The sequence below is a fragment of the Phoca vitulina genome, unplaced genomic scaffold (assembly GCF_004348235.1).
Source record: "Phoca vitulina isolate PV1807 unplaced genomic scaffold, GSC_HSeal_1.0 scaffold26, whole genome shotgun sequence".
In the NCBI taxonomy this organism is placed as follows: Eukaryota; Metazoa; Chordata; class Mammalia; order Carnivora; family Phocidae; genus Phoca; species Phoca vitulina.
In genome coordinates this window covers 4,088,137-4,108,042 of record NW_022589729.1, presented here as the reverse complement: position 1 = coordinate 4,108,042, position 19,906 = coordinate 4,088,137, and the positions used below count along the sequence as shown (strand labels likewise).

Below are 19,906 nucleotides of genomic sequence, written 5' to 3'. Positions count from 1 at the left end.
AGTTCATTAAATATCCAACACTCCCCCACCTCCTTGGTTCCTATTTATGTTTATTGGTACTTACCACCTCTGAATCTCAAAGTAGGAGTTCACTTGGCCTGTATCTACCGTACTCGTCACACTGGATGTGGTGTGTTCTGTGGGAAACTGGGCTAGAGAGCCAGTCCTTGTGGCTGAGCAGTGCTCTGTACAAAACTCTGTGCTTTGGAAACTTGAGGTGGCATTTTCAGTGCCATATAAATGTTACTGAGACATAGAACCCCATTCAGAAATCTTATTTTCCAGAGTGTGCTTTAGAAAATACCACATTATTTGTCTCTTAATATGTGTATAAAAATAAATTTGTGGGGTGCCTGGGTGGCTCAGTTAAGCTAGTCTGCCATCTGGTCAGGTTGTGATCCCAGGGTCCTGGGATCAGGATCGAGCCCCGTGTCAGGCTCCCTGTTCAGTGGGGAGTCTGGTTCTCCCTACCCCCCCCCCCCGCCATTGTGCTCTCTCTCTAAAATCTTAAAAAAAAAAACTTGCAATGTCATTTGGGTTACCATAATTTTGTGTCTGAAGATTTGATATTTGAGCAATTTGCTTGGAATTTACATTTTAATTTTATTTTATTTATTTTATTTTAAGATTTTATTTATTTATTTGACAGAGAGAGACACAGCGAGAGAAGGAACACAAGCAGGGGGAGAGAGAGAAGCAGACTCCCCGCGGAGCAGGGAGCCCAATGTGGGGCTCGATCCCAGGACCCTGGGATCATGACCTGAGCCGAAGGCAGATGCTTAACAACTGAGCCACCCAGGCGCCCCAACATTTTAATTTTATTTTTAAAGATTTTATTTATTTATTTATTAGAGCACAAGTAGGGGAGGGGGCAGAGGGAGAAGGAGAAGCAGACTCCCCATTGAGCACAGAGCCCCATGGGGGAGCTCAATCCCAGGACCTTGAGATCGTGACCTGAGCCAAAGGCAGACGCTTAACCGACTGAGCCACCCAGGTGCCCCTACATCTTTATTTTTAAACATGTTTTAGTAGTAAACTAAAGGGACTAAATTAAGGGGAGCCTACTTTGAATTATAAAACAAAAACCCACTTATCCAAAAGGCCAGAGCTATCACTAAAATGCAATTCAATATATCTAAAGCCTTTGATATGCTTGAGGTAGGTGTGAGTTCATATCGTCATTCATTTGCTCCCTAGAGAAAATGTTTGTTCACCAGTGGCTTGAGTTTTATTCTCCAAAAAAAATTTTTTTTTTAAGTTTTGCTTATTTATGTAATCCCTACACCCACTCAACATGGGGCTCAAATTCCCCTGGCCAGGCACCCCTTGGGTTTTATTCTCTAAAGCTTCTCAAGTAGTTTCCCTCAACCTACTGATCTCAGCCAACTCAGCCTCTCAGTTGGGCAGAGCGTAAGGTGGCTGGAGCTCCCAGGCTGGTCACCTCCAGAATTTCAGAGAATTTCCTTATCATCTGTCATGACATAGAAAAAGTTGAGAAATGCCCTCAGTAATGTCACTCTATCCACAGTGGTTGGGTGCACGTACACGGTTCAATCCTGAAAATAGAGATACAAAAATCCTGCCAGGGAACGCCCTGTCAGCAGTTCTCACGGGGAGCCGCGGTTGGCTGGTGCACGTGTTCATCTTTGCTCGGTCCCCACAAGTCCTGGCTCAGCCCCGCCCGCTCCCCCTCCAGGGTGGGTGGCCCAGTGGAGCCGGCCGTTTTCCTCACGGGAAACGGCGGGTAGACACGGGTAGCCCATCCTGCTCGGCCCAGTGGGGCTTGGGCTGTCCCAGGCCTGCGTTCGGCAGAGGCCCGACCTTTAGACCCCCACCTGGGGAAGAGGGGAAGGTGGAAGCTGGGAGTACCTGCCCTGACCCCGTTAGCTCCTGTGGAACCAACTACGTGTGCTGCTGCTTTGCTGCATTTGAACCTGGTTCATTTGAAAACATGCCTTGATTAATGAAAACTGAAAGAACTCTGGGAAATTTTCGGTATGATGTCTTCCTGAAGTTAAATGCTGACATGTGGAACTAGTGTGTTATTTTGTTGGGACGGATTACAGTGCTGTGTTGCAGTGAAGGAGATAGTGAAATGATTAATGTGTAAACGTAATGAGAAAAATACTAAAAGGCAGCCGTTTTAGCATCAGAAATAAAGCCAATTACAAGTCTGTTCTCTCCTTTTTTCCCCCAGTCTATTACATAATCCCTGCCCCCGCCACCCGTTCAAATGATCTAAACATATGGTTCATTTCTTAAACAAATACTGAGTTCCAGCCACGTCTCTGGAGGGGCGGGAGATGGAGCAGGAAGCACACAGGTAAAGCCCCTCCCACTCTGGCCAGAGGACTGGCTGGGGGCAAGGGGACAGGGAGACAAGTGAAATACAAGGTATGTTCAATGATGGTAAGGGCTAAGGAGACGCAATAGTGAGCAAGACTGTTGAGTGGTGGTGGCCGTGGTGAGGGTGAAGGGAACGGGAAGGGGCCTCCAGAGACAGAGGAGCTCAGAGCAGACCATTTGCATTAAAACCCTGAAAGAGGCGAAGTCCAAGGGAGGAAAGACTAGTCTGAGAACTGCAGGTTCGAGGTCCCAGCCTGGAGTCTGTGTTCAGGGAAGGACAGTGCAAAGGCCAGCGTGTGGAAGTGGGATGAGTGAAGGGGAGAGCAGCACAAAATGAGATCAGACAAGTATTGGGGGGGGGCAGATCTACAGCCCTGCAGGTTATTGTAAGGACTTGGGCTTTTCCCCTAGGTGCCCTGCCAACCCCCTGGAGGGTTTTAAGCAGAGCAGTGATGGGAACTGATTTAGGATTCAACAACCTTGGCTGCCTTCTGAGTATAGAGTGTAGGGGGCCAGTTAGGAGCCACTGTAAGAATCCAGGTGACAGATGATGGCTCAGACCAGTGTGGAGGGGGTATGAGCATTCCAGAAATATCCAAGAGGATTTCCTGGTGGACTTACCGGGAAGTGTGATTAAATGAGAAGAATCAAGAATGACTCCAAAGTTTCTGGTCTGAACAACTAGAAGAATAGAATTGCCATTTATTGAAATGGAAAGACTCCCAGAGGAGGAGATAGGAGTGTGTGTCTAGGGGAGGGGTGTGTAGGAAGGAGAGTGCACTGGAAGTGTGAGCAAAGATTTAGGTATGTCAGGGCTGAGAGGTCTATTAGACATCCAAGAAGCGGTGTTAAGTAGAAAGGAGGATCTATGAATCTGAGATCCAAGGGAAAGTCTGACCTGGAGATAACACTGTTGGTTATAAATTTGTGTGTAGATAGTACTTATAGCCATAGGGTCATGGGGCGCCTGGGTGGCTCAGTCGGTTAAGCATCTGCCTTCGTCTCAGGTCATGATCCCAGGGTCCTGGGATGGAGCCCTGCATCGGGCTCCCTGCTCAGCGGGGAGCCTGCTTCTCCCTCTCCCTCTGCCTGCCTCTCTGCCTACTTGTTCTCTCTATCTCTCTGTCAAATAAATAAATAAAAAATCTTAAAAAAAAAAAAACAACCATAGGGCCAAATAAGATCATCAATGAATAGATAAAAACAGAAGAGATCCAATCACTGAGCCCTGAGGTACTGCAATACTGAAAGGTTAGGGAGATTATATGGTCTGTTAATTATATACTTGATAAACTGGATTTGGGGTTTTTAAGAAACAAAAAGTAGAGGTGCTCGTAAGAATTAAATGGAGATAAAAAGCATGTTGTAGGGAGTATTTGGTCTTCTGAAAGATCACTTGCAAAACATCCAGGTCTACATACATGGTGTGAAGTTGGTGGTGCTTCCAAGGGTTCTGTAAATAAAAATAAGTAGATTCCGGGGGCACCTGGGTGGCTCAGTCAGTTAAGCATCTGCCTTTGGCTCAGGTCATGATCTCAGGGTCCTGGGATCAAGCCCCCGCCCCCCCCTCCCCCAGGCTCCCTGCTCAGTGGGAAGGCTGCTTCTCCCCCTCCCCCGCCCCTCCCCCGCTCTCTCTGGATCTCTCTCAATAAAGTCTTTAAGAAAAGTAAGCAGATTCCACATTCTTCAGTAATTTTGCATAGCACATCCCAAGAAGTCCATTAGGTGGCAGAAAAACATTCACTAAATCGACTATAAGCTAGGTCTCTCACTTTCTTTTTTTTTCTCTCCTCCCTCCCTCCCTCCCTTTGAGCCCCCCTGAATTAAAAGATATAAATGCCCATTTAACTCCTAACACTATTATCATGAAGAACCCAAACCAGTATTTTCTTCAGAGAGCCAACAGGTATCATTAATCTGTAATACAGGTAACAGTTAAGCCAGGTATATGGGGGATGGTTTACTTCACTTGGTTTGGAAATGTACGAACTGGGAGATGGTCTTCAGAGGAGTAATATACAGTAAATGATAGTGGGACTGTTAGGCCTTATTAAACTTTTTATATTTAAGCTTTTTAGCTTGGAGCAAAGTTGGGGGGAAGGCTCAGAAAGCAAAATGCAAAAAGCCCTCTTGAAAAAAAATACACAAGATGTCTTGGCACTAGCTCAATGTACACCAAATTATTAAATCTTTTCCTACTTCCTTGGGCACTGGTCCCTAAACTTGCCTGCACAGTGGGGTCACCTGGGCAGCTTCAAACATAACTGATGCCCATGTCCAACCCATAGAGATTGTGATTTAAGTGGTCTGGGGTGTGTGGTCTGCCCTTAGAATTTCTTAAAAGACCCTTAGATGCTTCTAACCTGGACAAGTTTAACTGCCACTGGGTTTATGTAATGCCGCTGTGTAATGTAACTGACCTTCCCACAACTCAAACATGTTCCACCCTGTAAGACACACACTAGAGCACATCCACGTCAGCGTATTTGAGGGCTCTGTATGGCCTCAGCCAAGTTTCATTGATTTATCATCTCCCGAACAACTTCCAGCACCAAATTTTGTACTACTTTCAAAGCCAAACATAACGAATAAAAGCAATGAAAGGAAAAGCAGAGGGATAAAGGTAGGTGAGATGTCTTTAAAAATGTTTTCATTTCCTTTTGATTATTGTTGTAGGCTGTGTTTTATTTCTCATGGCCCTGACAATTTGGTCTTAAACACCAAATTAAAATGGTTACTTTTTGCTGCTCTTTGGCATCAGAAACTAAATGGTAGCAACTTTTCTTATTTCTTGCTGAGGCCCTGTTGTGATAGGGTCACTAAGTCAGGCAGGGAAAACCCTGTGTATTGCTCAGGTCTCCTTAGAAGCCCCTGTGCTGGGTGGGTATCCATCACCTTACTGCAGGAAGACAAATTTAACCCTTGATGGGCCTTGTGCAACTCTCACCTTTGCCAATGACATAAACTCAGCACTGTACCAGTAAGATCTGGTGATTTATTCACATATACTGAAGGCATGAAAAATTCTTTTCTATGCTCAAGGTCTTCCAGTTGTACTAAGAATTAAATTTACAGGAGACAGATTAACAGGAGAAAAAAAAAAACCAACAAAGTTCTAGTGCGTGCACACAGAGACTCAATAATGAAATTGAGACCCAAAGAAATGACCAAGGCTGGCAGATTTTGTACTTTTTAGACAGAGAGACAATAAATCTGTGAAGAATTGACAGGACAAACAAAACTTTCAGAGCTTCAATTAGTAAACTTCTAAACAGACTTTGGGCTGGGATAGTAAATTAGTAAAAAGTAACAAGGCTTGTTTGTACAGTCTTCTTGGCTCTAAATTTCCTACCTCTGGTACCCAGGGAGGGTACTTTTCACATAGATTTCCTGCTTTCAGGGGGACAGAGGAGGGTCTGAGTGTCCTTCTCCCACAGGCTGGCTCTTTTTTTTTTTTTTTAAAGATTTATTTATTTGACAGAGAGAGACACAGAGAGAGGGGGAACACAAGCAGGGGGAGTGGGAGAGGGAGAAGCAGGCTTCCCGCGGAGCAGGGAGCCCGATGCGGGGCTCGATCCCAGGACCCTGGGATCATGACCTGAGCTGAAGGCAGACGCTTAACTGACTGAGCCACCCAGGCGCCCCTCACAGGCTGGCTCTTAAGTAACTTTTATTTAATAATCAATATGCCAAAGTGGCCTATCTTGGGGCAGCCTGCCCTTGGCCCTTACAACACATAAATATATGAATATTCCTATATACATAAACATATGTATTTCTGGTCTCAATTGTTGCTGATCTAAAGCCAGCCACTAGTCTAACTGTTATTCCTTTGTGAGTCATCTGCCTTCTCTATTGTAAACTTTAAGATTTTCTGTAATTTCCATGGTCTAGGTTTGATTTCATTATTATTTACCCCTTAGGATTCTTTATGTTTCCTGTATTTGAGAATTTATGTTGTTCTTCAAATATTGAAAATTCATAGCCATTACCTCTTCAAACATTATGTTCCCCATTTTTTCTATTCACTTCTTCTGAACTCCCAATCAACAGGTATTGAACTTTTTCACCCATTCTTCATCTCAAAACTTTTCTTGCATGTTAATGGAATATGTAATACCTCTTTATGCTGTGTTATGAGAGATTTCTTCATTGTTCAATCTACATCCAACCTATCTATATTGACTATATATTTCATTTCTAGAATTTCTGTTCAGTTCTTTTTCAAATCAACCTGTTCCTCTTGGATATTATGTTTTGTTTCCTTTATCCCTTTGAATATACGAAACATATTCACTTTCAAGTTTTGTGTTGTTCTATTACTCCTAACTCTTGGGTGAAGACTCTCCCAATTTTTTCATCTGCTTACCCTTCCTCAAGACGATTGGTTTCTTCCTGTGATTTGTAAGTTTTTGCAAATGCCTCCTCAGTAAGGGTTGTTTTTAGTGGAGATCCGGCGTACCCTGTCTTGCTGACAGTTCCCTCCAGGGCGGCTTTGTGCTTGCTTCCAACAGAGTTCTGTGAATTACGCTGCCTTTAGGTCCTGCAGCTTCACTTTGGGTCCTCATACCACAGGAGGACTATGAATTTGGCCACACACCCCGGCATTTGGTACTGGCCTGGGGTTCCAATATTTTTCAGGTGATTATTTCTACCCATGTTGCTAGGAGATGATAAATTACTTTGCCACTTTTGTAAAGCAGTAGGCAGTTCTCCTAGTCCAGATTTTATAGGTAAGATTGTACTTTATTATGTTGGCTTTATGCGGGTGTTTCACTTCGCCTCCTCACACTCACAGGATCTGTGATTTGGGCTCTCCTCTCTGCACCTGTGTTAAAACTTCAGGCCCCCCGCCCCCAACACCTATATCTAGTTCTGAAACCCTCAGGAACCACATCAGCTTTGGCTCACTCTTAGGATTTTAAGGTTTCCTTCTTTTGCTGATACCTAGCCTTCCTTCTTTATGGTCTCTGTGTCTCTCTTACTGCCTTAGTACAGCTTGATTTAATATTTTTATTTGTTTAATTTTGTGTATTTGGAACAGGAAAGACGTCTTTCATATCAACTCAGTCTGCCATATTTGCTGATATAACCTTAAAATATATTAAGTACTAATTAAGACAATAGTGTGCTTACCACATTAGAATAGTATCTAACATATACACTATTACGTGATAGGTACTTAATAATAGCTAGCTTTTACTAGGACACTTGCTATTTCCTAAGAATTGTTCTAATTCCGCAGTGTGTCTTTACTCATTGAATTCTCATTTTATAAGGTTGGTACTATAGTCAAACATACACTCAAATTGCATTATTCTTATTTTATAGATAAGGAAACCAAGGCACAGAGATACTAAGTAATAGGATTTTTTTTTTTAAGATTTTATTTATTTATTTGAGAGAGAGAGAGTGAGCAAGAGAGAGAGCACAAGCCAGGGGGGAGAGGCAGAGGGAGAGGGAGAAACAGACTCCCCACTGAGCAGGGATCCTGACATAGGGCTCCATCCCAGGACCACGGGATCATGACCCAAGCCGAAGGCAGATGTTTAACCCACTGAGCCACCCAGACGTCCTCCTTTGCTCATATTTCAATTGAGTTGTTTGTTTTTTACTTTTTGAATTATAATAGTTCTTTACATATTCTGAAAATAAGTCCTTTACCAGGTATACTTGGCAATTTTTTCTTCTTTGTGCAAAACCTCTACTCTTAATCACTACTTATATTGCCTCTCACTATTTATTGAAATAATTGGGAAATTTCCACAGGTTAATGGCCTCTTCTTACCAGTATTTGTTGGTTTTATAATTAATAAGGGGTAAGGGAACCCTGTTGAAATTTTTGTTTGGAGACTCAAGGTTCCCATTTTCACTACTAATTAAATTTTTTCCATTTTGATACAGAACTGAACAGTCCTTGTTGAATTTGAAGAATTGATGAGATCACAGCTATGATTACATCTGAAGTCTCTAGCTTTACCATCAATTGAAAATAACTAGACAGCTCTCAGCTATATAAACACTGCCCAGGGCAACTTGCCCTAAGGTGCCCTGTTTTTAATTCACTAGTTGTTTTATTTTCTTATGGAAAAAGACAATTTCCAGGAGTCAGAATTAGAGAAGAGTAGATCTCCCAAAAGAATTATCCATTTCGTTGATGGAGACATCATGGAAGAATACAGCACAGAGGAGGAGGAAGAGGAAGAAAAAAAGGAACAGAAAACGAATTCAATACATGATCCCGTAAGCTTAGAGTATCAATATAAGTGAACATGGGGGCTGAGTAAATGAGAGATTAAGCCAGACAAGGTTTGTAGAAAATACAGTTTTAAGCTGACTCCTTATTCCCCTTGGTTTGCTTTCTAGATCCAGTTATAGTCAACTCATAATTTTGATAACTTTGTATTTCTTCTCTATGAGAAAGAAAATGGAATATACTATAAAACATTTGAAACCTCTACATGAAACACTTTGTATCACCAGTCTTGTTAATAATTACTCTAACTTGATTTCTCTCTCTCTGTTTTTTTCAGTCTACACTTTCATGGGGGCCCTATCTATGGTTTTGGGCAGGGCAAATAGCAAGCACCTCATTTTCTAGTAAGTATTGCCAAGGTTATTTATTCATTTATTTTGTCCTAAATACTCAAGGATAGACTTAACAGACCCTCAGAGTTAGGGCTTCCAATAGTTTAATCTACACCATGGCATCCTGGAGAAGGGACGACTTGGTCATTTCTCAATCTATGCTTCAACATTTCCAAAGGCATAGAACCTCACATCTTTAGGCAGACCCTCCCATCTCTTTCCAACTCTTTTCAGTAAATTCTACCTTCTATTTTGTCTTCTTTTAAAGTTATTCCCATTGATCTTAGGTGTCTTTCTTAAGACCGTATAAAACAAGTCTAGATTCCTCTTTCAGAGGGCAGGGTTGCAAATATTTGAAGCCTCTCCCCATCCCCAGTTGACTCTTTATCTGAATAAACTTCCAAGCTTTTTTTTTTAAACTATTGTAATATGACACAGTTCCAAGTTCCCTCAATGATCACTCTGTTATGAATAAGAACTTTATTGACCCTTCCCAGGGACACCATGAATGGCCTAAGTGGCTATTTATAACAGATGAAATACTAAATTTTATTTTGCTCAACATTCACCAATTTTCTTTAAAACACAATTGTGATACCTAATTACTTGTTTCCTCCTAACTTTCATATGCTTGTATGGACAACAGGGAGGAAACAACTTTAAAAATGTGAGAAAATATGAAGTATAGCTATAGCTCTGAGGAACTGATCTTCATTCATTCATTAAATAAACATTTATTGAGTGCCAATATGTGTTTGGCACTGTGCGGGTCCCTGGGACACAAAGACAAATGACAGTCTTTGCTTTCAAGGGACTCAATATTCAGTGGATATTATAGGCCAGTAAACATGCCCATAATTATAATTTGTTGCCACAATCACCAGGGTAGAAGGAGCATAGGGACTACTGATGGGGAGACTCAGTAATGCTGACATATGGAGGCAATACCATCAGAGTGCTATGAAAGTATGGCTAAGGTCAGTATGGGGATCATGAAAGTCACTGGGGGCAGGCGAGGGGAGAAAAGTCTTTAAATTATAGTAAAAAGTGATGATGAGGTGATTTAGTCAGATGGTATGAGCCTTAAAGGACTTTCACATCAGGGTAAAGGGTTAGGGATTTGGAAGTTACTTTGGGAATCTAGGTGAGATACTAATCTTGCCTCAATCATAATACATTGGCAGAAAAAATGCTGTCTTCCAGAAAGCTCTGTGCTTTAGTTGGGGAAAGGCTGAAGAGGTGAAATGTTTTGGAGAGAGAAAGCCTTAGGAGACTAGGTCTGGTGAAAAAAGCAAAACCCAATACAGCGATATGAAAATGTGGAGGAGAACAGGGACTGCAGTGATTTCCATGTTGGGTTTTGACTTAAGATGGCAAGGACAGGACACAGGGGAATCAAGCTGGCTTCCAAGTTCCAAGCAGAACTGTAGTGTTCAAGCACATCTGCGTGGGGCTTCCAGGTGGTAGTGGAAGCATGAATACGCTGGCGTGCAGCACCCTGGGCTCCACACAGAAACTTTGGATAGAACTGAAACCCAGATGAAACTGTAACGAGTGTTTTCAATTTACAATTCTAGTAGGTCATAAACAGGAAAACTTCCCAAGATTTATTCTAATATTTTAGAAACTTCTCTTACACACATGTACCAGGCACGGTGGCAAACAGATTAAAGAGCTACAGTATTTTTGAAAAGATAAAACACATTAAAAAATGGAGAGCCCCATTTTGATGTGCGATATGAGCAACATCCCAAGAAGAAGAATCAGTCACGGGGATCAGAAAATTGTATCATAGGGGGTAGGTGTCAGAAATTTATAATTTCATTTTATTTTATTTTATTTTATTTTAATTTAAAGATTTTTATTTATTTATTATTTGTCAGAGAGAGAGAGAGAGAGCACAAGCAGGGGGAGCAGCAGAGGGAGAGGGAGAAGCAGGCTCCTCACTGAGCAAGGAGCCCGATGTGGGACTCGATCCCAGGACCCTGGGATCATGACCTGAGCCGAAGGCAGACGCTTAACGACTGAGCCACCGAGGCGTCCCAGAAATTTATAATTTTAAAGAAAAACATTTCTAGGAGACACCTTCAGGCAACCACTATTAATGCTAAACCTTTATCCCTAACTTTCACACCCAAAGCATCTATTCTGATTGATCAGGACCAACGCTGACCCTGGGTAGTAAGTATTTTGGAAAATCTCTCCTGGCATACCCATCTGGAAAGGATCGTTTATAGACGTAATCCCATGTGAAGATAGAAGATTTAACAATTCTTTTTGAGTCCTAGAACTTTTTGAGAGTCTAGAGCAATTGAAATCTTTTGTCAGCCTTGAAGTTAAGTGTAGTAATGGATCACCTGCAGGCAAGTTTAAACTCTTACCCCTTCAATTGACTCTAAGTTTGTTATTAATTCAGCTTACCAAAGAGCTTATTCTTTCTTTTAGCATGTGAATTCCTTGGTGGAAGATTTGCTACCTTCTTTGGTCTCAATCAACCCAAATATCAGTATGTGTTAAATGAGTACTATAGAACACAAGATAAGGTATGTGACATCCTGATGGGGGAAGATTGGCTGCTTCCACTTCATATAAATTATTCTCCCTCCTGGTAATCATTAACAGTTTCACTCCATGATACTTTGTAGTTGCCTCTCTTGTGTGAAGTTCGAATGTCATGAGATGGGCTGCGGAAGTTGGCTGACCATGAAGCCTGAGATTACTTAAATAAAGAAGCTTCTTACAGGGGTGTCTCTGCAAGAGGGGGAGTTCAGAGGTATCTGGTTTGCAGTTAAACTTTTCTGTATTTCTCTCCATACCAGGAAAGTGACAAGGAAAGTGAAGGGAATGGATCAAAGGCCCAGCCAGCCAAGGTTCCTAATGAAAAGTGTCACCTGGAGGCTGGGGGCCAAGAGTATGGAACCAGACAACAGCACATTGCCCAGGGTGTTCTTCAGTGGAGCACCTCATCTGGGGAGGGCCTGGCAGCAGATTTCAGCTCATAATGGGCCCCAGGACTGCAGTTCCTCTGAATGTCTGTTTCTCCACCACTCATGACCCATGGCAACAGCACAGAGGTTGTGCTTCTGAGCCAGACCCGATCTTAATCTCCTTGTGATTTATTCTCCAGCATCCAGTGATTGCAAGCAGTAATGAGAATTATGGATGCTTTCTCAATTTTATGAGCCCCCCCCCCACCAAGTCAACTCCTCCCCCCACCCACCCCACCGTAATGCAAGTCTTGCTAGTCAGTTGTGATCTCTTATTATTGATGTTTGCAAATAAATGCAAATGCCTGAAAGAATTTGGATCTGGCAATTTTGGACTGAAACTCTTCATCGTGCGGCTAGGATGCAGAAAAGAAGCTGTTCCTCAGAAGAAACTTTGGGCATTATGAAGTCTAAATAAGTCCCCTTTCAGGGTTTGACGTAAGGCGTTTGCTTTCCAGTAGCCGCCCTGGCTTAGTTGGGGCTTGCTTTACAATAAGCAAACATTGCTAGTAACTTTGTTACAATATATCAAAGTCTTTGAGAATTGGGTGCATCTCCCCCCACACAATTAAAAACAATAATCTAAGCTCTATAAAAAGTATTTGAAGAATGGATGATTTTGTTTATTTGTCAGCAAAATTTCAAAACCTGGAAAGATCAAACATGGAGATCATAGCTAGATATCACAGGTTGTGCGGGCGAGAGGTCGCTGTGATAGAACAGAAAAACACAGGACTGGCAGTAATAAGACCTGAGGTCAAGCCTCAGTTTTACCATTTACTAGTTGAGTGTCCAGATTTCTGAGCCCTTGTCCCCTTCTCTGTAAAACAGGGGTGGCATATATTTGTTCCTCAAGATTTACTGTTAAACAAAATGGGATAATGGGAAAACACTTTTAAAACTGTGAATATTCAATGTTAATGCTTAATTAGTGGCTGTTATAGACTGTTACCTTGAAAATCCCCAAAGAACCATGCCTTCTGGAATTCACGCCCCGGTACTGTCCCATCTACATTGACGCTGGGCTTGGCCACAACATTTGTTTCGGCAATTGAGACAGCAGCGCATGTGACGCAAGTGGAGGCTTGACGGGCACCGGCAAATGGGAGCCTGTCCTCTTAGAAACTCCACATAGTAAAGAAGCTTGGGCTAGACTTCTCGATAATGAAAGGCCACGTGGAAAGAGATTCCCAAGGATGAAAGACTGTCTCACAGCCACATTCCAGTCCCAGCCAAGCTCCTCACCAAATGGAGCCACATAAATGACCTTCTGTTCTTTTTTTTTTTAATTTTTTATTGTTATGTTAATCCCCATACATTACATCATTAGTTTTAGATATAGTGTTCCATGATTCATTGTTTGCGTATAACACCCAGTGCTCCATGCAGAACGTGCCCTCCTCAATACCCATCACCGGGCTAACCCATCCTCCCACCCCCCTCCCCTCTAGAACCCTCAGTTTGTTTTTCAGAGTCCATCGATAAATAACCTTCTGTTATCCTGTGTGGAGCAGATGAACCTGGCGGCTGAGTCCAGTCAATCCGCAGAATCACGAGAAATAATAAGTCATTATTAAATGTTGGAGTGGTTTATTTTGCAGTCATGTGTAACTGAAATAATAGCTCTAAGAGAACGGGAAGTTGGAATTGATTTGCTATGAAATCAAGAAGAAGGCCTTGGGAATTAGGTGTCATTGGATGGATACATGAGAATAAGACAGGTTTTACTGCATAATCGGACAATTCTAAAAGCTCAGTGGCTTGAAACGACAAAAGTTTCTTTCTTTCTCATGAGAAGTCCACTGTCAGTTCAGGCGGCTTCCCAGAGCGTTGGCTCAGCGGTGCATGCATCTTTGATCTTATGGTTCCTCCATACTGTGATGTGCTCAGGGCTGCTGAAGCAGAGATGGAGTGGACAGTTAAGCACCAGCAATCAACATCTCCACTAAGAAGGAATCATGTCACTTCTGATTATGTTTCTTCCACCAAAGCAAGTCACATGGCCACAATTAACTTTAAGGGGTGTGAGCTTCCTAAGACAGCTGAGAAAGGGAAACACTTTCTCCTAGTGGCAGTATGGGGTAAATGATGGGCTCAAGCGTCAATATGATATTGATTTAATCTCAGCTCTGATGCCCCTTTGTACCCTGATGGCCCTGTGCAAGTGACTCGACTTCACGATGTTCCTATGTGTAAAACAGATTCGATACAGGCAGCAAAGTCCACTTGAATTAGCTTATGCAACAAAAAAAGAATTTTTTGGAGGGATACTGAAGTATCTCATGGACCCCAAGGGCACATAAATTATAGTAGGTCTAGAACAAATTCAGTAAACATATACATAAGCAATACTCTCTCCATTTCTCATCTTTCTTACATGAGGAAGAAAGATCACTCCATAGCTCTTTTATTTTGTAATCTTTATTTTTACTGAGATATAATTGACCTATAATATTGTATTAGTTTCAGGTGTACAACCTAATGATTAATATTGGTATATATTATGAAATGATCACCAGATTTAGTCTAGTTAATATCCACCACAAAGTTACACATTTTGTTTCTTGTGATGAGAGTTTTTAAGATCTACTCTCTTAGCAACTTTCAAATATATGTTTTACTAACTATATTCATCATGCTGTATCATTACCTCATCATGATACTTATACTTATTTTATAACTGCAAGTTTGTACCTTTTGACCACCTTCGCTCATTTCACCCGCCCATCATCCCCCACCTCTGGCCACCAGCAATCTGTTCAGTGTATCTATGAGTCTGGATTTTGTTATTTGTTTTTGTTGGTTGGTTGGTTGGTTTTTAGATTTCACTTATAAGTGTGATTATGTATTATTTATCTTTCTTTGTCTGACTTATTTCATTTAGCATAATACTGCCCCCAAGTTCCATCCATGTTGTTGCAAATAACAAGATTTCCTTCTTTTCCAAGGCTACATAATATTCCACTGTGTGTGTGTGTGTGTGTGTGTGTGTGTGCGCGCGTGTGTGTGTACCACATTTTCTTTATCCATTCATGCATTGAATGTTCCTTAGGTTGCTTCTGTGTTTTGGCTATTGCAAATAGTGCTGCAATAAACGTGGTGCATATATCTTTTTGAGTTAGTGTTTTCATTTTCTTTGGATAAATGCCCATAAATGGAATTGCTGAATCACGTGGTGCTTCTACTTTTAATTTCTTGAGAAACCTCCATACTGTTTTCCATAATAGCTGCACCAATATATTTTGCCACCAAGAATGCACAAATGTTTCCTTTTCTCCACATTCTCACCAACACTTGCTTTATCTTGTCTTTTTGATATGAGCCACTCTAATAGGAATGAGGTAATATCTCATTGTGGTTTCAATTTGCATTTCCCTGATGATTAGTGATGTTGAGCAGCTTTTCATATATCTGTTGGTCATTTGTATATCGTCTTTGGAAAAATATCTATTCAGATGCTCTTCCCATGTTTTTAATCAGATTCTTTTTTTTTTTTTTTTTTTTGCTATTGAGTTGTATGAGTTCTTTATATATCTTGGGCATTAACCCCTTATAAGATACATGATTTGCAGATATTTTCTCCCATTTGTCTTTTCATTTTGTTGACAGTTTTCTTTGCTGAGTAGAAGATTTTTATTTTGATGCGGTCCCACTTGTTTACTTTTGCTTTTGTTGTTTTTGCTTTTGGTGTCAAATCAATAGCATTTAGTCTGCCTCTCAGTTCCAATTCCAAACATATAGGACATAGAATCTGATTAGCCCTTTTTGCTCAGGTGACCATCCATCATCTGATCAATTGTGACCAGGGAGGGAAGTGGAGTCATGTAGCAGCAACATGAATATAGGACCTACTTCTGGGTGAGCAAGATTCTCAGAAGAGGATTAAAGTGAACTAGGCAGACACACCCCATGAGCATTCTAAGGATAAAATGTGAAAATTGAGGAAAAACATATGGCTCTAATTAGGTACTTAAGCCATAATATCAATTATAATTATTAATACTGATAAGAATTGTGAGTTGAAGGAGTCTGAATGGTTTATCCCCACTAAGGAGTCAGTCTTAGTTCTTCATCTGACAGGCCCTGTTAGTCCAATTTCAAGATAAAGTAAATCTGAGCTTCTGATATGGCAGAAAAAGTGGCTAAGCCTACCAGTTAAGCATTGGTCATTTGTACCTCGGGTGTCAGATCACACTAAAACCCTGTCCTTGCTTTATTTGCTAAGTTGCTTCAAAACAGACCCCACAATGGACTCTTTTTTACTCTCTACTTTTCCTAAAAATTAGCTGTACCCTGGAAGATATCCACTTGGTGCTGATTCTAGAGAACTAGGCAAACCAAAGTGTAATATTTGCAGGAGTGAATTTTATCCAGTAAATAGTATACTCTCAATCTATTTTTCTTTTCCTCTGAAAGAATGGAGGTTGCCTTCCCTTACGGTCAGTGACCATATGCAAATCAATCAAATCTTGAGCTAAATATCCTGAGGAAAGCAAATGGGAACCAATGCCCAGATCTTACTGGGCTGTGGCTGCAAGATAAGTTCACATTTCCCTTAATATTAATTCATTCTTTTAATATTAATTGGGCATCTCCCTGTACCTGTTACTGTTTTAGGTGCTATCAATCAAAGAGACAAAAATCTCTGCACTCCCCTTGGCCTTAAATTCCAGATAGCTAAATTATCAGGACATCCAGGCTTTGTGTGGCCAGCCTCTCAAATGGTTCCAATAATCTTCACCTCCTGGTACTCACATCCCATGTAGCCTTTCCCACATTGAACCAGGGATGCCTATGTGACCAATAGAATATGTCAGAAGTAATGGTGTGACACTTCTGAGATAACTGTAAGAGAGACTATGGCTTCTGTTTTGTTCTCTTTCTTAACTTACTCTGGGGAGAGCCAGCTGCTATACTGTGAATACATTCATGCAGCCTGTGGATGGGTCCATTTGGTAAAGAACCGAAGTCTCGAGCAAACAGCCAGTGAGGAACAGAGGAGTTCTGACAGGCCCAGTTTCTCCCAAGAGCCAACCACAGCATCCCCACTTCTCTGAATTAGGTCCTGGTGGCTACCAGGTCACACACTGGCTGGTATACCCCCTTGCTCAGAGAGCTGCCAGGACCCACATGCACAGCTCCCCCTCCTGAACCGGGACTCCAGCAGCACAGGCCTTTGGGCAGCCAGGGTTCTCAGGTGTTTCTGATAGAAGGTAACCCCAACCCCAGCCCTGGCAAGACATTCAAGTTCCCCCCAGATCTGCCTTCAGAGGCAATAGGCACCATTGGGTAGGTTAAGGCTTGGAGTTATTCAAATGCCTTGGGACCCCCAAGAGCCTGAGCCACTGATTCTCCTGCTTAGGACAACCACTGACCTATTCCAGATCTCCAGCAACCACTATCTAGCAGGCACACACAGAGCACACACCCCTTCAGCAGACCTTGGGCAGCCAGGCCCTCCAAGCCTCGGATGCCACGGCTGGTCTAACCACCTGGATATTCTCCTGGGATGCCCCCACAACAGGATATAGCCCTGAGGCCACAAAGGTGGGAAAGTCAATTCTCTTTTAAAAGTGCTGCTAATGGGGACTCAAAGTTATCAATAAACAGGGGCTCCCAGGTGTCTTATTCAAGGACAACTCAGTCCCTCCAAATAAGGCTTTAGAATTCTCTCCATATCCAGCTTCAGAGGGAACAGGAGCCTTTGTGTAGTGCAAGCTTGGACATTGGCAGATGCATGCTTCTTCCCAAGAGCTCACAACTGTGACTATGTTCTCCTGAACTGGGTCCTGGTCCAGTACCAGGGCACAGGATGGCCCTTATTACCCCTTGCTCCAGAGCTGTGTGGGAACATCAAGCACAAATCTCTCTCTTGTACCAGGCCGCAAGGGGCAGGGGCCTCTCCAGCAACCAGTGCTCCCAGCTGTCTCTTATCAGAGGATACCCCAACCAGTCAGCTTGGCCCCACCCTGGCAAGGCAGTCCAGTGTCCTCCAGCTCTGCTGTCAGTGGAAATAGGCACATTTGTGTAAGATAAGGCTTGGGATTAGGCAGATGCTATGTACTCCAAATAGCCTGCTCCTTGACCTGGCTTCTCCCTACATCTGCTCTGTTCCAGATCCCTGGCTACCCTGACCTGCGCATCTGCAGTCTGCACTTTATCTGCCAACCTTGGGCTGAATGGGGCTCTCCAAGCCCAAGGAACTCTGAGAGGACCCCCAACCACCCAAATGGCTTCAGGGTGGAGGGAGCCCAAGACGGGAAAATATTTTCCTTCCTCCCTCCCTCTTTTCCTTTCCCTTTTCCATCCCTCCCTTCTTACTTAAGATTTTATTTACTATGAGAGAGAGAGAGAGAGAGCGCAAGTGCATGCCGGGGGGGGGGGGGGGGGGGAGAAGGGCGAGGGAGAGAGAATCTCAAGCAGAATCCATGCTGAGTTTGGAGCCCAAGGCGGGGCTCTATCCCAGGACCCTGAGATTACCACCTGAGTTGAAATCAAGAGTCCAACGCTCAACCGACTGAACCACCCAGGGGCCCTGATGGAAAAATATTTCTGAGGTGGCAGATTTAATATGGCGACAGTCAGCCACCATTGGGATTGGCTGCCCAATGCGTTCCCAGGGTCCTCCTGCAATCAAGGCTCCCGGGTGCCTCTAATTGGAGGGTATCCCAACCATCCCTTGTGCCTCACCTGGCAGGGCAGTCCTGATTCCCCCAGCTCTTCCCTCCAGGGGGCATATGCATATTTGCGTGGGTGAGACCCCTTGGGATCAGGCTGATGACTTGCACCCCCAGCATTCCTGTCCGGTGACCCTGCTTGCCCAGACACTTGCTCTGTTCCAGGTCGCCTGCTATCAAGACCTGCTCCTTTCGCGCATGCGCACCAAGCACCTCCTCAGCCCATGGTGGGAAACCAGGGCCGTCCAGGCCTGTGGAGCTTTAGTTGGTCCCAAAACACCAGCATAGCCTCCAGGGCAGAGGGAGCCCTCCCTCTCACCCCCATAAAAAATCTTTCTGAAGCAGTTGCTTTAAACTGGTGACAGTGCCCATTTGGACTGGCTGCCTGATGGGGTCCTGGACTTCCCAGTACCTTCTTAGTGAAGGTAGGCAGCGGCTGCCGGGCCCAGACCTGGCAAGGCAGTCGGGACTCCTCCAGCTCTCCCTCCAGGGGCAATGTGCACACTTGTGTAGGTTAGAACTTGGAATCAGGAAGATGCCTTCTACCCCGACAGCCGGCTCCCCCTCTCCCCCTCTCCCCCTCTCCAGGGACTTGCCTCCTTCCAGGTCGCCGGCTCCCCTGCCCTGCGCAGTACCTGCCCCACCAGTCCGCGGAGGGAAGCTGTCCTGGACCACCCGCACAGCCTCCTCCCAACCCGAAAAGCTTTCTGAGAGGCCACCTTAAAACCGGCAACAGCCAGTCTGCCTTTGGACTGGCTTGCCTGATGGGGTCCAGGTCTTCTCCAGCAAGTGTCTCTCTCTCTCTCCCTTTTTAAAAAGATTTTTATTTATTTGAGAGAGAGTGAGCGAGTGAGAGAACACAAGCGGGGTAAGGGGCAGGGGGAGAGGGAGAAGCAGACTCCCCACTGAGCATCCCCCAGGATCATCATGGCCTGAGCCGAAAGCAGATGCTTAACAGACTGAGCCCCCCAGGGGGCCCCTTCCAGGTGTCTCTTACGGGAGGGTAAGGCAGGCAGTCCAGTGTCCTACAGCTCTGGCTGCGGGGAGAATATGGGCATTTGTGCAGGTTAGGTCCTGGATTGGGAAGAAGCCTTGGACCCCAGCAGCCCAATTCCCATGACCAGGCTTCTGGCGGTTCCCGGTAACAGGTCCCTGGGTCCCCTGAGCTGCGTGCCACATGCATGCGCTAAAGACACCCGTCACCTGGCACTGTTTGGTGATTTGGATTTCAGAGACAGATCTCCTACAAAGATTCTGGCCCTTGTTGATGAGAACAGAAGTGGTGAAACAGCAAAAAGTAAAAACCAA

General features: G+C 43.6%; 1 protein-coding gene across 1 annotated transcript; it reads left to right on the top strand.

The window, feature by feature from the left end:
- Nucleotides 1-8,430: 8,430 nt before the first annotated feature.
- On the top strand, nucleotides 8,431-11,936 carry FAM177B (family with sequence similarity 177 member B). The gene is made up of 4 exons (XM_032422065.1): nucleotides 8,431-8,589; nucleotides 8,880-8,946; nucleotides 11,380-11,477; nucleotides 11,754-11,936. The coding sequence occupies exons 1-4, from the start codon at nucleotides 8,431-8,433 to the stop codon at nucleotides 11,934-11,936; spliced, it is 507 nt and encodes a 168-aa protein (XP_032277956.1).
- The last annotated feature ends 7,970 nt before the right edge of the window (nucleotides 11,937-19,906 follow it).